The sequence below is a fragment of the Molossus molossus genome, unplaced genomic scaffold, assembly GCF_014108415.1.
Source record: "Molossus molossus isolate mMolMol1 unplaced genomic scaffold, mMolMol1.p scaffold_m16_p_15, whole genome shotgun sequence".
NCBI classification, from domain to species: Eukaryota; Metazoa; Chordata; class Mammalia; order Chiroptera; family Molossidae; genus Molossus; species Molossus molossus.
Genome location: NW_023425350.1, coordinates 73,525,364 through 73,543,319, shown reverse-complemented (window position 1 = coordinate 73,543,319; position 17,956 = coordinate 73,525,364). Strand labels below are relative to the sequence as shown.

General features: G+C 53.8%; 1 protein-coding gene across 1 annotated transcript in view; it reads right to left on the bottom strand.

Moving 5' to 3' along the window:
- Nucleotides 1-17,956, bottom strand: part of CRACDL (CRACD like) — a 43,855-nt gene that overhangs the window by 13,572 nt on the left and 12,327 nt on the right. The window contains exons 5-6 of the mRNA XM_036263214.1: nucleotides 13,015-13,242; nucleotides 5,808-7,461 (exon numbers count right to left, since the gene is read on the bottom strand). Of these exons, the coding sequence (XP_036119107.1) occupies nucleotides 5,808-7,461; nucleotides 13,015-13,242 (1,882 nt within the window). The remainder of the gene's footprint in view (nucleotides 1-5,807; nucleotides 7,462-13,014; nucleotides 13,243-17,956) is intronic.

Here is a 17,956-nt window from a genome sequence, read left to right as displayed (position 1 = left end):
AAACCCTCTTCCACTCTCAGGACCGTGTGTGCTCTCAGGGTGCTGGGCGGCGGTTCATGACTCCCCACAGTATTCTGCACGCACGCTCTCTGGGGGCTCCTATCTACGCACTGGAACCAGGACCAGGAGCGCTCATTTCCCGCACGCTGTTCTATGTGGCATGGAGGAGGGTATATGGTACATCAAAGAAAAATGAGACTGTACTGTGTGAAACTTTATCACATTAAAATGTTTTTGCTGCCTTAAGGATCACTAACCTCACTTTATAAAGGAGGAAATTAAGACTCAGGGATTAGGAAAAACATCAGATCAGAGAGTCCCACAGCATCTGGAAGTGGACCTAGACGCAAAACCTCCAAACCCAGGCTCTACCATGTCACTCCCAGCCCGTGCCGTGCCCGCTTCTCTCCCTTGTCCTTGCATCTGGTCATATGAGCACAGCCACGGACCACCCACTGCCGGACAGGAGTCCCCAGACATTCTCAGGGAGCTCAAGGTCAAGTTCAGGGGCAAGGTGGCATGTGCTCGGAGCCAGTAGGGGTGTGTGCAGCGTGCTGAGGTGAGCTGGTGGCAGAGAGGACAGAGATGTCACAGGAAATGAAGTCGTGGCAGACGAACTCGGAAAGGCTGAAATGTTGACTCTGGCCCAAATCTAAAAAGGTGTATCCCAGAGTTTACATTTTATTCTACATAAATCACGAGATGGCACTGAGAGTTTTTAAGAGGGAAGCGGCACGTTAGACCCACGACTTGGGAAAAGGGTGGGACGAGAGAGCCGGGGAGCAGGTGCTGCCGACGGCAGGTTACAGACGATGGAGGCTGGGGACAGGGTTGGGGAGGAGACAGACACTTCCTGTTAGGATAACCGGACTTTCTGACCAAGGTGTAAAACTATTTGCATCCATCAGATTAAAAAAATAATAAATAGATGGACAACACTTGGTGCCATCCATATATTTAGACGCTGAATTATGAATGTTGAGATGAATGGGTACAGTCTGAGCTGGGTCCATCCTTTATGGAGGGTGATCTGAAGTTAGATGTCTATTTAATTAGAACTACACATGCTCTGTGAGACAGAAAACCCAATGTGAAGTGTCAACCCTAGAGAAACAATCACGTGGACACACAGACATGAAGTGAACAAGCATGGTCATCTCTAGAGCCCTATCTCCCTGCCCCCTCGACCAGCTCTTTATCTACTGACATTTGCTCTCTGCATTAGGTCCCGGTTTTAAACTGCATCCGTGGGAGAGGTAGGGTGGAGTGTGTTTACTTCCCCTCTTATTATTTTACTTGGAAATGCAAGTCCCTTTTGGTGTTATTGTTTAAGCAGTAGGATTGCAAGGCAATTTTTCCTGTAATTTTTTGACCTTTTAGTATATCCCATATGAAAATCTTTTTAATGACTCTGAGGTCTCTGGCTTTTTCCTGGGATAGATGGGGGCATTGAGAAGGATAATGGTCTGGGGTAGGCGAGGGGTTGACAGGTTGAATTATGAGTACTGAGATGTCCAGCCAGGTTGTCCACAGATGGTTGTGGCCGGGAGTCAAGGGGAGAGAGAACATCAGCAAACAGGAGGGAATCCATGAGGTGTCAGGTCCGTGTAAGGGCGGGGGGGGGGGGGCACGGAGACAGAAGCGGCGTGAGGAGCACAGGAGAGATGGGGAGCGGATGCCAGCTCACCGCACTTGCCCAGAAAGGACTGTGGAGGGGAGGATACCGCTACAAGGAAAGGTAGGTGTAAACAAAGTGGGCTTTCTTGAAGAATTCAAGACATATGAATCTATTCTTAGCACACCAAAAACATCCGTTCCTGTTGTATTCTACTCAAGTGAACTTGAGTACATTGAAATAACTGTCATTAAGTGACAGCCTCTTTGAGTTCATTGCCTCCAGAAAATGTCCCTGACATCCAAAGACAAGAGGGCATCCACCTACACTCCCATGACCCACAGGGGCCACTTGTCTGCTCCTCGAGGCCGCCCCGTGCCGTGCAGGAGTATGTGGAACATTTGTGCGAAGAATGAATGCGCGAATGACTAAGTCGGAGAGTCTAGAAAAAGGGTCAGAAACCTGACTGCGTCACTGTCACCAGTCCGATCTGGATGGAACGAGCTGGACTGGAGGCTGAGGCTGGTTATCAAATGACGCCTCAGGTGAGGGTGGAGATTTGTCCAGCTATTGTCCAACATATCTACCATGCGCCCTGGCTGGTTTGGCTCAGCGGTTAGAGTGTCAGCCCACAGACCAATGAGTCGCAGGTTCGATTCCGGTCAAGGGCACATATCTCAGTTTCAGTTGTCCCCGGCCCTGGTCGGGTCATGCGGGAGGCAACCAGTCGATGTGGCTCTATCACACAGGTTTCTCTCTGTCTCTCTCTCTCCCTCCCATTCTATCTGATAATAAGTAGAAAAAAATATCCTCGGGTGAGGAATAAAAAAACAAAAACAAAATACCATGTGACCACAACTATACAGAAAATAAATTAACACATGCACACACACAAAAGAAAGACTAGAAGGAAGGTCCAACAGGGATAACACCGAGAGAGTGGACTCATAGGTAATTATTTTTTTCGACATTCTTTCTGAATTGTACCATTTCTACCCGAGAATCTCCAGCTGCTTAGTTCTAACTCTAATCCTGTGCACGGAAAGCTGTCATTCAGACTCTGGCCAGACTAGCCAGCAGGCGGGCATAGAGTCGGGCACACAGAGCGAGTTGGCCGACCCCGGCCGCTCACGGGCTCTGGCACGTCAGCAGACGGAGGTGTCCTGTGGCAGATGAGCACAGACAGGCACTGGGCTTGCCGGCACCTCCGGAGGTGCCCTGTGAGGCCCAGCCCACTCAGCAAGCTGGGCTCTTCTGTTTAGTGCAGCCACCACCGAATTCTCCCAGCTTCCCTTGCTGACGAGTTTCTCATGCCTTCGAGGAGGGAAGACAGAGTGGAGGAGAGGGGGCAGGTGTGCTGGGGATAAAGCAGCTTATCCCCGAGGCAGAACGGCGCACCCATCCGGGACACCTTAATACCTGACTTTACGATTCATACCCCTGGAAGGGGGCAGGGAAGATGGCAACCCCTCGGGAGTGCTGGGCACAGTGCCTGCCACTACGAGATAATAAACAAGCAATAATTAGGACTTTCTGGAAAACTGAGTAATACTGTTATTAAAACTTTTATGATCTGTATGTTTTCTATAAATTGAATTTCCTTCAGCTGCTATCACTTGGGAGCGATGAGGATGGAAGTAATAATCATGAATTAAACCACAAGCAGACCCGATGTCCGGGAACGGTGCAGACACCGCTGCACTGCGGGGCCAGCAGCAGGGACCCCGAGATCCCGCTCCGGTCTGCACGAGGCAGCTCTGCACCCCCGGGTCCTGGGGGCACCAGGCAGCTGTCCTAGCACTTGTCCTGCAAGTACCACCCCCTTTGGGAGGGTTGGTTCCCGAAAGATGGTGAGTAATTCGTCCCCCCTCTTCACACTGAAATGAAGGTCAGCGCCAGTGCCCAGTAACCTAGATTCTTTCCGTCTGGAGTTCATCCCAACAGGCTGTTTCCGTGGCTCAGAGAATGTTAAAACACATAAATTGTCAAGAAAATTCTCTTCTGCTACTTAAGCAAAGCTGTCAACGGATACATCCTATGCTGTATTTTATAAACCAAAGAAAAAACACAGGGCCTTTAACTAGAGCCCAACCAAGTGTTTGAGGGCGAGCGCGGCCTAAGGGCGGGCCAGGCCGAGGAGGCAGGCGTCACTGGGGTGCCGCTCAGCGCCGAAGCTTCTCTCCCAGCACATGAACATCGAGGGTGTCCTGCATTTAAGTCCTACTCACTCAGCAAGCCCTTGAGGGACATTTTCAATTCCAGGTCATGAAGGTGGATAGTGCTGATGTCGGGGTTTTATGTGCACAGAGCAAGCCCCCTTCTCCCTCCCCATTTCAACCAAAGGCGTCTGGATCACTGTAAGTAGCTTCAATAACCTCGCTGGGAACTGGCAGGGTGGATCCTCAGCTCCTGCCTGAACCTCCCGAGCTCCCGTGCTGACGGTTCCTGGGTAGTGGCAGCGGCAGCATTAGCACAAAACCTCGGTGGAGCAGGGCCAGGAAGAGGAGGCCTTTTCCTGGCACTTCTTCCTGGAACCATCTGCATCCTTGGGTGTCACCTTGGGACCTTAAAGCACTGCGCACATGGCATTTTACTAACTTCCGAAGACAGAGACAGAAAAAAACGAGAACTTCAGACCTGTCTTCAGGTTGCCTCGTGTGAGCTAACTGCTGCCTCCGGTGTGTGCCCGCACCTTGCTCTCAGATGCGAGGTCTTTGGGAGAACCAGTGGGTTCTATTTCCTTTCGTCCCACAATGTAGTGCTTAAGTGGAGTCCTGGACTTAGGAACTGCTTAAAATACCCTGAAAGCTTTTTTTATTTTGTTTTAAATCATCACTCAAGGATATACTCACTGATTTTAGAGAGAGAGGAAGGGGGGGAGAAAAACATCAATATGAGAGAGAAACATCGATCTGTTGCCTCCCACACGTGCCCTGACTGGGGATCAAGCCTGAAACCTATGTGCCCTGACCAGGAATCAAACCCGCAACCTTTCCATGTACAGGATGACGCTCCAACCGACAGAGCCACACCAGCCAGGACCTGAAAGGTTTTTAAAAAATAAAATTTGCCATGAAAACTTTCTTCCTAGGGCCCTCGTCACATGTGTACACAACTCGTTTGTGCAGGTGAATTTTCTGGGATCCTGATCTCCATTAAGGGATGCAGCAGCCAAGGGAAGACTCTCCAACTCCACTGCAAAGACCCATTTCCAACCGACTACTCCTTGCATCTGAAACACTGTAAATAAAAAGTGACAAACGTCACAGACCTGGGAAAGTCACTGATTCTGTCTCTGCTCATTTGAGAAGACAGTTGCTTTAGCGAATTCTTGCCTTCTGCCCCAGTCTCAACACTGTCTCCCTTTTGGGACAGGGAGCTAAAGCCCACCCTCTTGAGGGGCTCACTCTTGACAAGGGCTTTGACTCCAATACATAGGGTGCTTCCTACATGACACCGTGCCCTGTGAGCCTCAGTATCAAACGGGAGAAACCTCCTCCTTGGGGGTAAAGATCGGGACACTAAGGGATAGAGGAGCCAGACGCTTCCTTTAAAACCAAGAAGAACACAGGCCCCGGCAACGCCTCCACCACCAGAAGCATATGCCCGGCATCCTGGGCCTCACAGAGCTCCCGGGCAAACCACCTCCCCTGCAAGACAAGAGTGGACAACTTCCGACTTCTCGGGACTTGCACCAAACCCTGGGTTCATTTCCCCTCTCTACCCTCCGTTCCTAACGATCCAACATGTGAACGGTTCCACGAGAGTTTTTAAAATTTTTTTGGTTAATCCTCACCTGAGGGTATTTTTCCATTGATTTTTAGAGTGAAAGGGAGGGAAGGAGAGAGAGAGAAACATCAACGTGAGAGACACATTGACTGGGTGCCTCCTGCACGACCACCACCATCAGGGCCAGGGATCAAACTTGCAACCCAGGTACATGCCCTTGATCGGAAATTGAACCCACAACCCTGTGGTCCGCAGGCTGAGGCTCTAACCACTGGGAAAACCAGCCAGGGCTCCATGAGGAATTCTGACTTTTTCTTCCAGTTCTCCTGCAACAAGGTTTTTAACCCAAGTGTTTACATACTTGGTGGGTGTCCAGCAAGCGAGTCCCACTAACGTAACTGCCCGCTGTCCCACCCTCCCCAAACAAGCTCAGACCAGGCCGCTCCAGGGCTGGAGCTCTTACCAGTTCCCCGGTGGGGCAACCTTTTCTCCATCGTCCGACTCTCCTTTCTGGGGCCCGGGGGTGGCACGCCGCTGTCCAGCTCTCCGGGGCTGACATCAGGGGGTGAGGATGGGTTTGGGAGGGTGAGGGTCTGCAGAAGCGGCTTCCTGGGCAGGGGTGGCTTGGAGCCCGGCTGCTCAGATGACCGGACCCTCCCCCTCCCCTGGCTGCTGGGGGCTCTGGCCCCCCGAACAGTGGGGGTTGTCCCCACGTGACACTTGTCATCTTTCGAGGGCAGAGTCAGTCCTCCTTTGTCCAGCCGGACCTCAGCACTGTACCTCTTGATTCCTTTCGCTTCTGACAGGGACACATCTCTGTGTTTGAAAGAGAGCGACGTGGACCGGAGCTTGACGGGGAAGGGGCTTCTGTCCCCACACGTGAGCGGCTCCTGGGCAGCGGGGCCGGGCTCTCGCGGGGCTGGTGTGGTCACTGAATCCTGGTGGTTCTGCCCCGGCCCAGCCTGGCTGGCCACCCTGTTCCCTGAGTCCGGAGAGCCACACTCAGCTGGTGAAGGTGGCTCCTGAGGGTCCAGTTTTCGGTTCTGGTCCTCCAGAGGTGCCTGGAGGTCGTCGAGGGCGCCCTCGCTCCTCCAGGCCAGGCTGCTCCTCAGCAGGGGCAGCTGGACAGTGGAGGGAACAGCAGTGGGGCCTACGGGGCCAGGGTGCCCTAGCCGCTCTCTGTGGCCTGTGTGTGGCCACGCGCGACCTGAGGACACGGAAAACTTCTTCACGCCCCGTGACTTGCTGCCTCCTCTCCCAATTTTCTGCTCCGGTGCCTCCCTTTCAGGGACCCCCTGTGGGGACTTGGCCTGTTCAGCCCTGGAGGTCACCCCGGGGGCAACTATGTCCAGGGCACAGGAGGTGGGCTCCTCTGCAGGTGACTCGGAGGCGGGCAGGGTGGGGGACACACTGAGGCTCCTGTGCACCGCTGGGGCCTTGTGCTTCAAGCAGCTCTTGGGGGCAGGGGAGCTTGGGGTGTGGTCTTCAGGACCTTCTGTCTCTGCTCCCTCGGCCCTGGGCGCTGCCAGCATCAGCTCCGCCCCCTTCTGCACACTGGGGTCTGGCCCGTCTGGACCAGGGGGTGTCTCCAAGGGCATGGTGGGGCCCGTCCCAGGTGTCATGTCTTCCTCAGGGACGTGGGGAGACAAACTCTCAGCGTCTCCAGAAGCACAAACCACCTCAGCAGCTGTGTCCTCGGACAGTGGACCTGTGCTTTCAAGGGAGAGCTCCTCCCTGGGAGTCTTGCTGTGGGGCTCAGGGCGCGGCGGGGAGCCTTCCGGCAGAAGCGGGAACTCCGAGCTCGGGGCTGGGCCTGACGTGGGCTCTGTGACCTCCGGGCTGGCCGGGCGGCTCAAGACCTCATCCCCAGGGGAGCTCTCCTCCTCAGCACTGGCACACAGCGCGGGGCAGTGCTGTAGGCGTGCCCGTCTTGCACGGGGTCCCCCCGGTGGCAGCAAGGTGGCCGGTCCCCTGGGCTCAGGGCCTCTGTCCAGGACCCCATCCTCCTGTTTGGCACTGGGCTTCTCCTCTGAGCTGACCAGGGGTAATGGCTTCTCGTCGGACTCCTCCTCCTCGGGGGTGCACGTCAGGTCGCTCAGGGATTCGGACTGTGCCCGCTAGGAGAGACGAGGAGGACAAAGACAGCATCACTGTGTCGAACATCAGGAAGCCCGCATCCTCCCCATTTTGTTCAAGGCTTCATGTCTCAGAACCTGGCACCTGAGTGGACAATTACCTCCGGGTGTCCTTTCCTAATCCCTCCCTTCCTGATCTATTTTGGATTCTTGCCTCACAGGCTCGGTTTTCAGCAGAAGGGTGGCAGCTACGCCCACAAAATAAACACTGCCTGAGGCTCTCGTGGCCACGCCACAGAACTAGTGGACGGTGCTCTACAGGGGAAAGGGGACCAACACCAGGTGGAGGCCTCACACCTCATGCTCTCCACTCATTCCTTCTTCTCTCCTCAACCCATCCCCGTAGGGAAAGGATTACCGGTCCCTTTGCACCCGGAGACCGGGAGCTCAGCCAGGTCCACGCGAGGTCAAGGCAGAGCTCACGAGCTCAGGACAGAGGCGCCTTGTGGCTCCGGGCTTCCTCAGGGCCCCCCCCCCCAGGCTCTCTCCCAGGTCTGCACCGGCACAGCGAGGGCAGACTGGTCTGCCTACAACAATTCATCCCATGCCAAGCAGGATCAAGTCCCACAGCTTACAGGATCAAGTCTGCACTTTTCAGCTAAATTTAGTCTTCTTTTCCACTCTTAACTGGTTTCTCCAGCTCCCTACTCAGGTCCAGCCAGGCCCCCACTACTGTATGTACCAGACTGGGGGTCTGGGTGATTCCCCGACCCCTGCAGGGTGCTCTACAAACACCCCCAGGATGTCTCAAATCCACTCCGGCAGAAGGCCTTGCCTCTTCCATGAGGCTTGCGACTGTCCCTTCTCTCCTGGAACTTGACTCATTTTTCTTCTGAAAGGTCTCTGCAACTTAGGCTTGGTCCCCCCACCATACGCAGTCAGTTCCTGCTCTCTCAGGAAGGAGAGCAGATCAAGGTAATCATGAATCATGCAGGAGCTGTGTGTGAAAATGACTCCAAGGTTGAGGGTGTGGAGACAGATATTTGCAAAAAGTTCCTGACACGGGACTTGGAGCGCCCCAGGGGATGGAGAAGCACCTCTCCCCTCCCGCCTTCAGGCCGCCTCTGCGTGTGTTTGAATAGGTTTCTGTTGTTTGTTGATGTTATTTTTAACATTTCCCAGCCAGCATTTCCTTGCTAAAAGAACACAGGACAACTGGGATGTTTGAACAATACCTAAGCTAATTCTTCCGAGCAGCACAATTCCATTCCTTAGGGCACAAAAAGAGGAAGATGTGTTAGGAAATCTATAGGAGAATTTTCAAAAGCTACAGGTACAGAGGCGTTGCGGGCCTTTTGCCATTACAGGAAATCATTGATGTTGAAACCTGTTTAAAATACAGTCATATTTTAAAATGCTTGGAACCAATCTGGCTGGTGTTCCCAGTGGTTAGAGCCTAGGCCCTCAGACCAAATGGTTGTGGGTTTGACTCCCGGTCAAGGGCACGTATCTGGGTTATTGGTTCAATCCCCGGCCCTGGTCAGGGTGTGTGCAGGAGGCAACTAATCAATGCGTCTCTTTCACATTGATGTTTCTCTTTCTCTCTATCTCTCCCCACTCCTCCCTTCTACTCTCTCTAACAATCAATGGAAAAAATATCCTCAGGTGAGAATTAAAAAAATAAATGAATAAAACAAACAAAATGCTCGGGATCCACACTGAGTCGGCACGTGGCGGGAGCAGGCCTCCATGGGCCCGTCCAACTGGAGGCTCTGGCAGCTCCCAGGAGGCTCGTGGAGGGCAGGCAGGGTGAAGGCTGGCAGGAAACCTGGACTCCAGAGGAGGCCCAGACCCCGAACAGAGGCTGTATAGGGAACAAAGCGGCTTCAGCTCAGCTGGGCGCTCTGGTCAGGTGCAGCAGCGAGGATGCTCATGCCCGCTCCATCTCCACCTCCTCCCACTCGCCTCCCCGGGCCTCCCAGGAAAGCAGAGGCAGAGGACCACTGCTTAGCTTGCACTGGGATGGAGACCATCCTGGCTGCCTGCTCATCTACCTCCTCCCACCAGGACGAATCTCGGGGCAGCGTCCACATAACCTCCAGGCAGAAGACACGGCTGATGAGCAGTGCCGGGGTGAGGGAGGCTGTTTCTGGTGAGACCTGGGACTTGTAGCTGCCAGCTCTGCCAGCCCTGCGACCTTGACCTAGTTACCTCGTCATACCATTCCTGGTAGAGGGTGTGCATTATGCTCCCTGCCTCTGGCACTGGCTGGGCTGGGATGTGGACTGGCTGGTGTGGGGAGATGCTTGCGTAAACCTTTACGGGTGTTCTGCTCTGGCTGGAGCCACACCCAGGGCCCAGTGCGGTGCAGCGTGACAGACGCTGAGATCGAAACCTGCGATGTCTTCCCTGACCTCTGCTTCAGAGGGGCAGACCGGTTCAGCCAAATGCACACTTGAATGTGTTGTTCAAACTTGAAATAAATATTACAATCTTTTTTTTTTATCCTTACCCGAGGACAATTTTTCCATTCTTTTGTTCAGATAGAGGAAAAAAGAGAGAGAGAGAGAGAGAGAGAGAGAGAAACATCGATGTGAGAGGGACACAATGATTGGCTGCCTCCCACACCACCTAACCAGGGCCGAGGACGAATTGCAACCAAGGTATGTGCCCTTGACTCATGACTCACTGGTCCATGGGCTGGTGCTCTAACCACTGAGCAACCACCCAGGGTAATATTACAGTCTTGAGAGCCAAGGATTTCTTTTAACTAGGCAAGATCAGATGTTTAAGGTAAGAAAAACCCTTCTACTTTCTTCTAGAGTGCCAACAGAGTCAAAGCCTAGAAGAGGTGAAGGACAGTTTACCCACTGATGACAGCTGGAGCTGCCTAGCTGGGCATGGACGGCTGTCCTGCCCAAATGGAGGAAGGACTGGGCCGCAGCAGGAGGGAGCTACAGTAGAAACTCTGCAGGGCCCTGAGCCTGGGGTGGGGGGGTGGGGGTGATAAGAGAAAGCAAGCCCAAACATTATGGGGGACCAGAAAAGCAGGGGAAACTTGGATCTCATGGTCCAGTGAAGCTCAAAGGGGCAGTGAACCTCCACAGATGCCCCGGGGTTAGGAGGGCGGCAGAGGGGCAGCGTGGTGGCTCTTCCCCAGCAACTGAGCAGGATGGAGCGTCAGAAAGTATCTCAGGCCCGGCCGGTGTGGCTCAGTGGATTGAGTGTCGCCCCATGGACTGAGAGGTCCCAGTTCGATTCCCCGGTGAGGGCACGTGACAGGGTTGTGGGTTCAATCCCCAGTAGGGGGCGTGCAGGAGGCAGCCAATGGATCTTTCTCACATCGATGTTTGTATCTCTCTCCCTTTCTCTCTAAAAATAAAATAAAAAATTAAGAGAGAAATCATCTTAGTCCCCACGGGGCGCCATGCTACCAGGAAGGTCCTCATGGTTGGGAAGAGGGAGCTCATGACCAAAGGGCAACGAGGGCTTTGGACAGTGAAGAACAGAAGCCTCCAGCTGAGGACCACACAGTGACAATGGTGACCAGGGGCCGGATACCTCTGCCCATTCAGAAAATATGAATATCCCCCAAAACTTCACATATCCATGCCACCCCCGCCGGAAGGGCAGGGAGTGGAGGGGGCGGAGATATGGAATGAGGAAGGACTATTCATCCAGGCTGAGAAAATTAGACTTTCTATTATTCTAAAAAATGTGTTTCGAGAGCTAAGTCAAATTCAAAGGTGAAGAGGGAGAGGTACAGCTCTTCTCCCCCCAGCAGGCAGAAAGAAGGGGTGCTGCACTCCCCCGAAGGAGCCGGCTTCCCTCTGCTACCGAGCCCTGGCCTGGCTGTGGTGGTTACACCCCTCGCCAGGGCAACAGACATCCCTGTGGGAACGAAGCCCACACTGAGGGCCGGAGGGAGCTGGCTGCGTCCTGCCCTGTGGCCCACTCAGCACCGGACAGTCAGGTCAGAGCTCTCGGGCCTTGTCGAGTCCCCACAACTCTGAGCCTTTACCTGTAAATGCCCTGGATATGCAAGCATCTGTCCAGTCCCCTGACCCCAGCTTGCATGCGGGCACACTGCCCTGGAGGTAACCAGAGCTCACTTCTCCAGCATTCGTCCTCTCAAAACTCAACCTTTTAAAATTCATGCCAGCCCTGGCCGGTTTGGCTCAATGGCTGGAGCGTCGGCCCGCAGACGAAGGAGTCATGGGTTTGATTCTGGTCAAGGGCCTGTACCTCGGTTGCGGTTTGCTCCCCAGCCCTGGTTGGGGTCTTGCAGGAGGCAGCCAATCGATGTGTCTCTCTCAGAGCGAGGTTTCTCTCGCTGTCTCTCCCTCCCTCCCTCCCACTCTATCTGAGGATAAATGGAAAACTATCCTCAGGTGAGAATTAAAAAAGAAAAGAAAAACTCATGCCAAGCCTCTAGAATGAGTTTCAAAGCGCACTCCACATGCCCAGAGGGAACCCCGATCCCCAGGGAGTCCCTGACATCCGGAGCGATCCCGCGCCCGTCTGCAGCTGAAGCACCTAGCTTGTCCTGGGCACTTCATCAATCCCAGTCCTGTCTCCAGGGACGAAGGGAGAGAAGGTTGGTCTGCGAGCATCTTTCTTGGCGCTGTACGCCCTTTGGCCAGGCTGGCCCACACCCTGCTTCTCCGCTCCTCCAGGGCCGAGGCAGTGTAGGCACCAGCAGGCAGGGGACAAGTCCTTGGCCCCCACAACAATGAGCTGTCTAGTGCTCCAGGCGCATGCCCAAAGAGGGGTCTGTCCTTGCAGGGGAACATTCCTTGCTACTAAGCAGGTCCTCACCCAAGGCAGATGTACTTTCTAGGGGCTCAGCTTCTTCTTCTGTCATTCACTATTTGTTTATTCATTCATGCATTCACCAGCTGTTTGCTGGATATGGGCCCTGTGACTAGCTTTGCTCCAGGGGCCAGAAGTGCAGCTGAGACAAGGTCTCAGAGAAGACAGGCAGCAAACAAGTGAGACACACACTTCCGAACGGCACCTGCGTGTGGCCAGTGCTGTGAAGGACGTGAGCTGGTGGCAGGAAGGAAGGGACGCTCAGGTGAGCCTCTGTGGGGAGAGGACCTCTGAGCTGAGACCCAAGGCTGGGAAGGAGCTCCGGAACAGCGTGTCGCGCAGGAGATACAGCAGGTACCAGGCCTGAGGTCGGAGACAGCTCGGAGAGCTCAGGAGGCAGGAAGGATCCCGGAGTGTGGAGTGTGGAGTGTGGAGTGAGAGAGAGCAAGAGGAAGTAGGCACCCAGGACTCGCGTGTGGACTTCACACTGAATGCAGTGGGAAGGCAACGGAGAACCAGGACACAGCAGTATGTTGAGGAAGGAAGGAAGGAAGGAAGGAAGGAAGGAAGGAAGGAAGGAAGGAAGGAAGGAAGGAAGGAAGGAAGGAAGGAAGGCTTTATGCAGGGGAGAGACATATTTAGGGAGAGATGTATCTAATTTATGTTGAAAAGACAAGCAACTCCACCTGATGCAGCAGACTAGTGGGGCTGGGAGTCAACTCGGAGGGGCACTTGACCCCGAGGAGAGGCAGGGAGGCAGGGGTGGGAAAGAAGCCCAATTACCGAAGACAGGCGCCTCATTTTGCTTGACCGCTGGTTTCGGGGCTTAACCAGGAGCTTGTGCTTAGCTGCAGAGTTGTCCAGGCAGGAGGAGAATTCTGGGGGGTAACTGAAATCAGCCACAGGCGCCACACTGCTGTCCAAGGTCCGGGGCAAGACAGGGGCATCGCCCATGTGCCCAGAGGAGAGTTGGTCTGGAGAGGGCGGCCGGGACGAGGAAACCAAAGAGACCTTCACGAGAGAAGGAGCAAACAGCGAGCGTTAATTCTCAACATGAGTGGGTGCAGCCAAAAGCACTTCAACTTTGTCCTTTCGCTGTGCCCTGTCTTCCCACAAGAGGACATGTTTCACAACGAGTCTCAACAGGGAGGGTCCCAGGATAAAGGGCTGGGAGGGCAAAGCGCTGGGCCAGTGCCTGGAAACCTGCCACTCATTTCGCAGGCCCCGCAGCCTGTGCCCCAGGCCCCGCAGCAGGACAACTGCCGTCACCCCCCACAGCTGCGGGCGCACACGCTCCAGATAAGAGCTAATTCCTTTGATGACGCACACCAGCTCGATTTCTCCAAGGCAGAGTGGGCTGGCCCTGTCTCTGGAAGCTGAAAGGGTGGCCCGGTGGTGTGACTTACAGGCAGGGGCAGGGATGTGCCGAGCCCCCCAGTGGGCAGTCCGCCACTGGAGCTGTGGTCTGACTCATCCCAGAAGGTTTCTGTATCTTTGTGCAATCTCTTGGAGAACTCTGGTTTTGAGTTACCATCTGTTAAGTTACAATATTTCACTAGTTTAAACCTCAGAAGAGAATAAGTGACAGCCAAGGGCAAAAGTGTCGCCAGGGAGTCTGGCTGTCACATGCAAGAATGATGGCAACACTGGACTTGGCAAACTCCTCCACCAAGTGAGGTCTAAGAGGGTCTCCCACAAAGACACTTGTCAGGAGAAGGTAATGGGAGGCGCCACTGTACACCATGACAAGCCCAGCCCGGGTGACGAGCGAGGTGCAGAGACAACCTGGGAGGGGCTGGCTTGAGTCGTAGTACCCTGGCACCTATAAACAAACACACCTTCTAGTCTAGCATGGTGCTCAATATTAGTGTCAAGCTTACGTGGTTTTTCCAGGGTTGTTTATTTCCCAATTCTTTTACTGTAGTAAAATACACATTAGATTTAGCAGCTTAATCACTTTCAGGGTGCGGTACAGTGGGATTAAGTGCACCCACATTGCTGTGCAAACATCACCGTCCATCTCCAGAACTGTTCCTCTTCTAAAGCCGAAACTGCGCCCATTCAACACCAGCTCCCAGCCCAGCAGGTGTGGCTCAGTGGCTGAGCATCGACCCATGCATCAACACCAGCTCCCAGCCCTCCCCCACCCCCTGGTACCACCATCTCCTTTCCATCTCCATGAATTTGTCTTCTCTCGGTGCCTTGTCGTGGAACCTTACAGTATCTGTCCTATGGTGACGGGCTTATCTCTCTGAGCATAATGCCTTCGAGGTCTGTCCAGGTTGCAGGAGTTGAATTCCCTTCCTTGGTGTGTACAGACCACACTTGTTTATCCACTCATCTGTCAGGGGACACAGGTTGCTCCCACGTTAGGGCTGTTGTGAATAATGCTGCGATGAACATGGGGGTACAGATATCTCTTTGAGAACTTGCTGTCAGTTCTTTTTTTTTTTTTAAATCCTCACCCAAGGATATTTTTTCCATTTATTTTCTGACAGAGTGGGAGGGAGGGAGAGAGAGAGATACCGATGTGAGAGAGCCACACCGACTGATTGCCTCCTGCACAACCCCAACCAGGAGACGAACCGCAACCGAGGTACGTGCCCTTGGCCGGAATCGAACCTGCGACTCTTTTGGTCCGAGGGTCTACGCTCTAACCGCTGAGCCAAACTGGCCAGGTGCTGTCAATACTCAGAAGTGGAATTGCTGGGTCATACGGTAGTTCTAGTTTTAGTTTTCTGAGGACCCTCCATACTGCTGTCCACGGTGGCTGCGCTGTTTCCCTTGGCTAACACCAGTGCACTGGAATTCCAATTTCTCCACATTCTTACCAAAATGTGTTTTTTTGCTTGTTTTGATAGTGGCTGTCCTACTGGGTGAGGTGGTGTCGAGTTCACATTTTAACTCAGGACCATAATTTTCTGTATGCACAATGATTCGGGGATCCGTCATGGAAAGCGTCTCGGGAGGGGCCGAGAGCGGGCTCCGGGCGGTGCGCACACCTTGCTCAGGTGCCTTCCCCAGCCCCGGAGCCCCGCGGAGCAGGTGCGCAGCAGCCTCCCGCAAACCAGGGCTGGGGCACAGAAGGAAGTCACTGCTGGAGACAGGCTCTGACGTAGGGACAGCCCGAGAGGGCACTGCCTTCTCCCTGTTCACATCAAGGTCCCTTACATTTTCTAAGGCGGGAACAAGGTTTATTTGTCAGTTGGGAGAAGACAGCTACAACAATGAGGGAAAGAGGCCCTGGCCAGTTTGCCTCAGTGGTTAGAGTGCCGGTCCCACAGGTTCGATTCCTGGTCAATGGCACATGCCTTGGTTGTGGGTTCGATCCCCAGCCCCGGTCAGCTTTGTGTGGGAGGCAACTAATCGATGTGTCTCTCTCACATCGATGTTTCTTTTTTCTCTCTCTCTCCCTCTTCCCACTCTATCTGAAAAATCAATGGAAAAATACCCTCAGGTGAGGATTAACAAAAAACAAATAAGGAAAAGGGGTTATAAGTGGACATCATCTATTTTAGTTCTCTTGTTTTAGCTACTCAGGTTCTTATGGAAATAAAGAAAAAGTATTTTTAAAGCAAACCACAGGATTCCTGGCAGAACGTCCTCTGTACCTGCGGTTCTGGCTTCTCCTCTCGCAGAGGATGACTCAGGAAGTCACCTCAGACCGAACCCGCCGTGACTTTCCCAGGTAGTCCCCCTTCACCGTCACCAGCAGGATGGTCCCTGTCAGAATCAAACAGAACGCTCACCTCCCCCTTTGTCCACAGGAACAACGTACATCCACACTTGGTAAAACTATGTTTTGCTGACAGGGATTCAAGAGAACAGAAACATGAGCTGCTTCGCAAAGTAGTGAGTCCAGAAATGAGAATGATCACTTTTGTGACCAAGGGCCTCTGGTCACCTCTCTGTCCACCCGGAGGACAGGCACGCCCTGCCTCCTCTCCAGCAGGGCGTGGGCATTTGCTCTGCCTGAGCAGATGGTCCCGGTGCGGCCCACTCTGGCCCACATGCTGGGGCCCTTGGCCAGGGCTTCCCTGTCCTGTGTCCCTGTACACGCCCCGTGCTGGCTGTCACAGTGGGTCTTCCTGCTAGGGAACTGAACTCTCCGCTGTGAGCTGAGGTCTTGGGGTCTGGAAAGACCAACCCCTTCCGGAGCAGGAGAACCGGCAGCTCTGTCTTTGATCACTGAGGCCCAAGGGGAGGAGGGGCGGGCAAGCTGGCCGGCCTGAGCATTCTCGCCGCACCGCTTGCCCCCAGTCACCCATGTACCCCCTGAAACCTGTGCTTCAGGACGATTCTGGAAGTGGATGGTTGAAAAGTCTAACTGTGGGTCTTGGTTGGGGGATGTGGCTCATGGGGCCCTAAGGACATGGCCTGGGGTTTAGAGGCCTTTTCAGGAGTGACCGTGGGTGACAGCTGCTTTAAGGTATTTGTCCTCATAAAGAGGGGCTCGGCCGCTGGGGAGGCGGAGGGCGGCGCGCTCCGGACGGGCCAGCAGAGGGCTGGTGGCGCTGGCCTTTCTGGGACAGAGCCAGCTGGCCTTGGCTGAGGAGAGCGTGGGCACTGCCCACCTGATCCCTCTGATTCTCCCGGACCCTGACCCGGGTGACGGAGCCTGCCCTCGGCTCTGCTCCGTGGCAGTGGGTGCGTCTCCCCTTCTGCCCCCGAGCTGTGTCCCCTCCACTGACCAGCCCTCCCATCTGCCATGCTCTGCCCAGTGTTTCCTACTGAATGAAAGGAAACCTAGAGCAAAACTAGTTTAGATGTAATTTTATCTTAAAAATCACCAAATTAAGTTAATCAGTTGCCAGCTCACAGGCTAATAAAATTTTAAAAAGCGATTCCAGGTATTTCCTGAAAAACTCATTCTGCCAAGAAATAAGACCTTGGCTGTGACATCAAATATTGTCACTAAAGACTTTTTTTTTACAATAATCTTCATGAAATGTCTCTGTCCAGCATGTAAGCCTGTGTGAGATGTCACAGCAGGAAAAAATGAAACAGCCCACAACGCCCCTTGGGATTTAAGATGCCATTGTATCAAATACCACGTATCATATAAACACGTGGGAACATGCTCATTGCCCCCCCTCAGTCGGCCTACTGTGCCCTCAAAACTCTAAGGGCACAAAATATGATCATTGTGTCTTCAAAACCGCCATGATAAAGACTTTATTTTTTAAGTTTTAAATGCTCAGATTTTGGTTTCCTATGAAGCTATGGATTGTTCACATTATCCAATAACTGACAGAAATCCCGGAATGTGTTTTGAAAGAACATTACAACCACGGGTGGGATGCTGAGAAGGATGAGGTCAGCCCTGCCCAGCCCAGTGGGTCTCCCTCCGCCCTCACGGAATCCACGCATCGCGGCTTTGCGGCTTTGGAGCGGGGCTCGCTCCTTAGTGAGTGGAGTCAGAAACAGCCGTTCTGTGCACTGTGTCCCCGCTAAACACAGGGAGCCACGGTGCTGCGAGCAGCAGACAATGCCATGTGATGGGTCAGGGCAAGTGTTCCTGACACACAAATCACGTGTGGACACTGAGGCTGCACACGGAGAGTGCAAAGATGTGTCCGATCGTGATAATTAACGTAAGCAGCTCCAAGCCTGTCAACTTCTCCAGTATTTTAAGGTGTTAAGGGGTGTAGGGTTGGCTTGAGGTCCAAGAAATGGGGCAAACTACCCTGCTGCCCTCTCTTCCTGCTCCTGCAGGTGGGCGGCA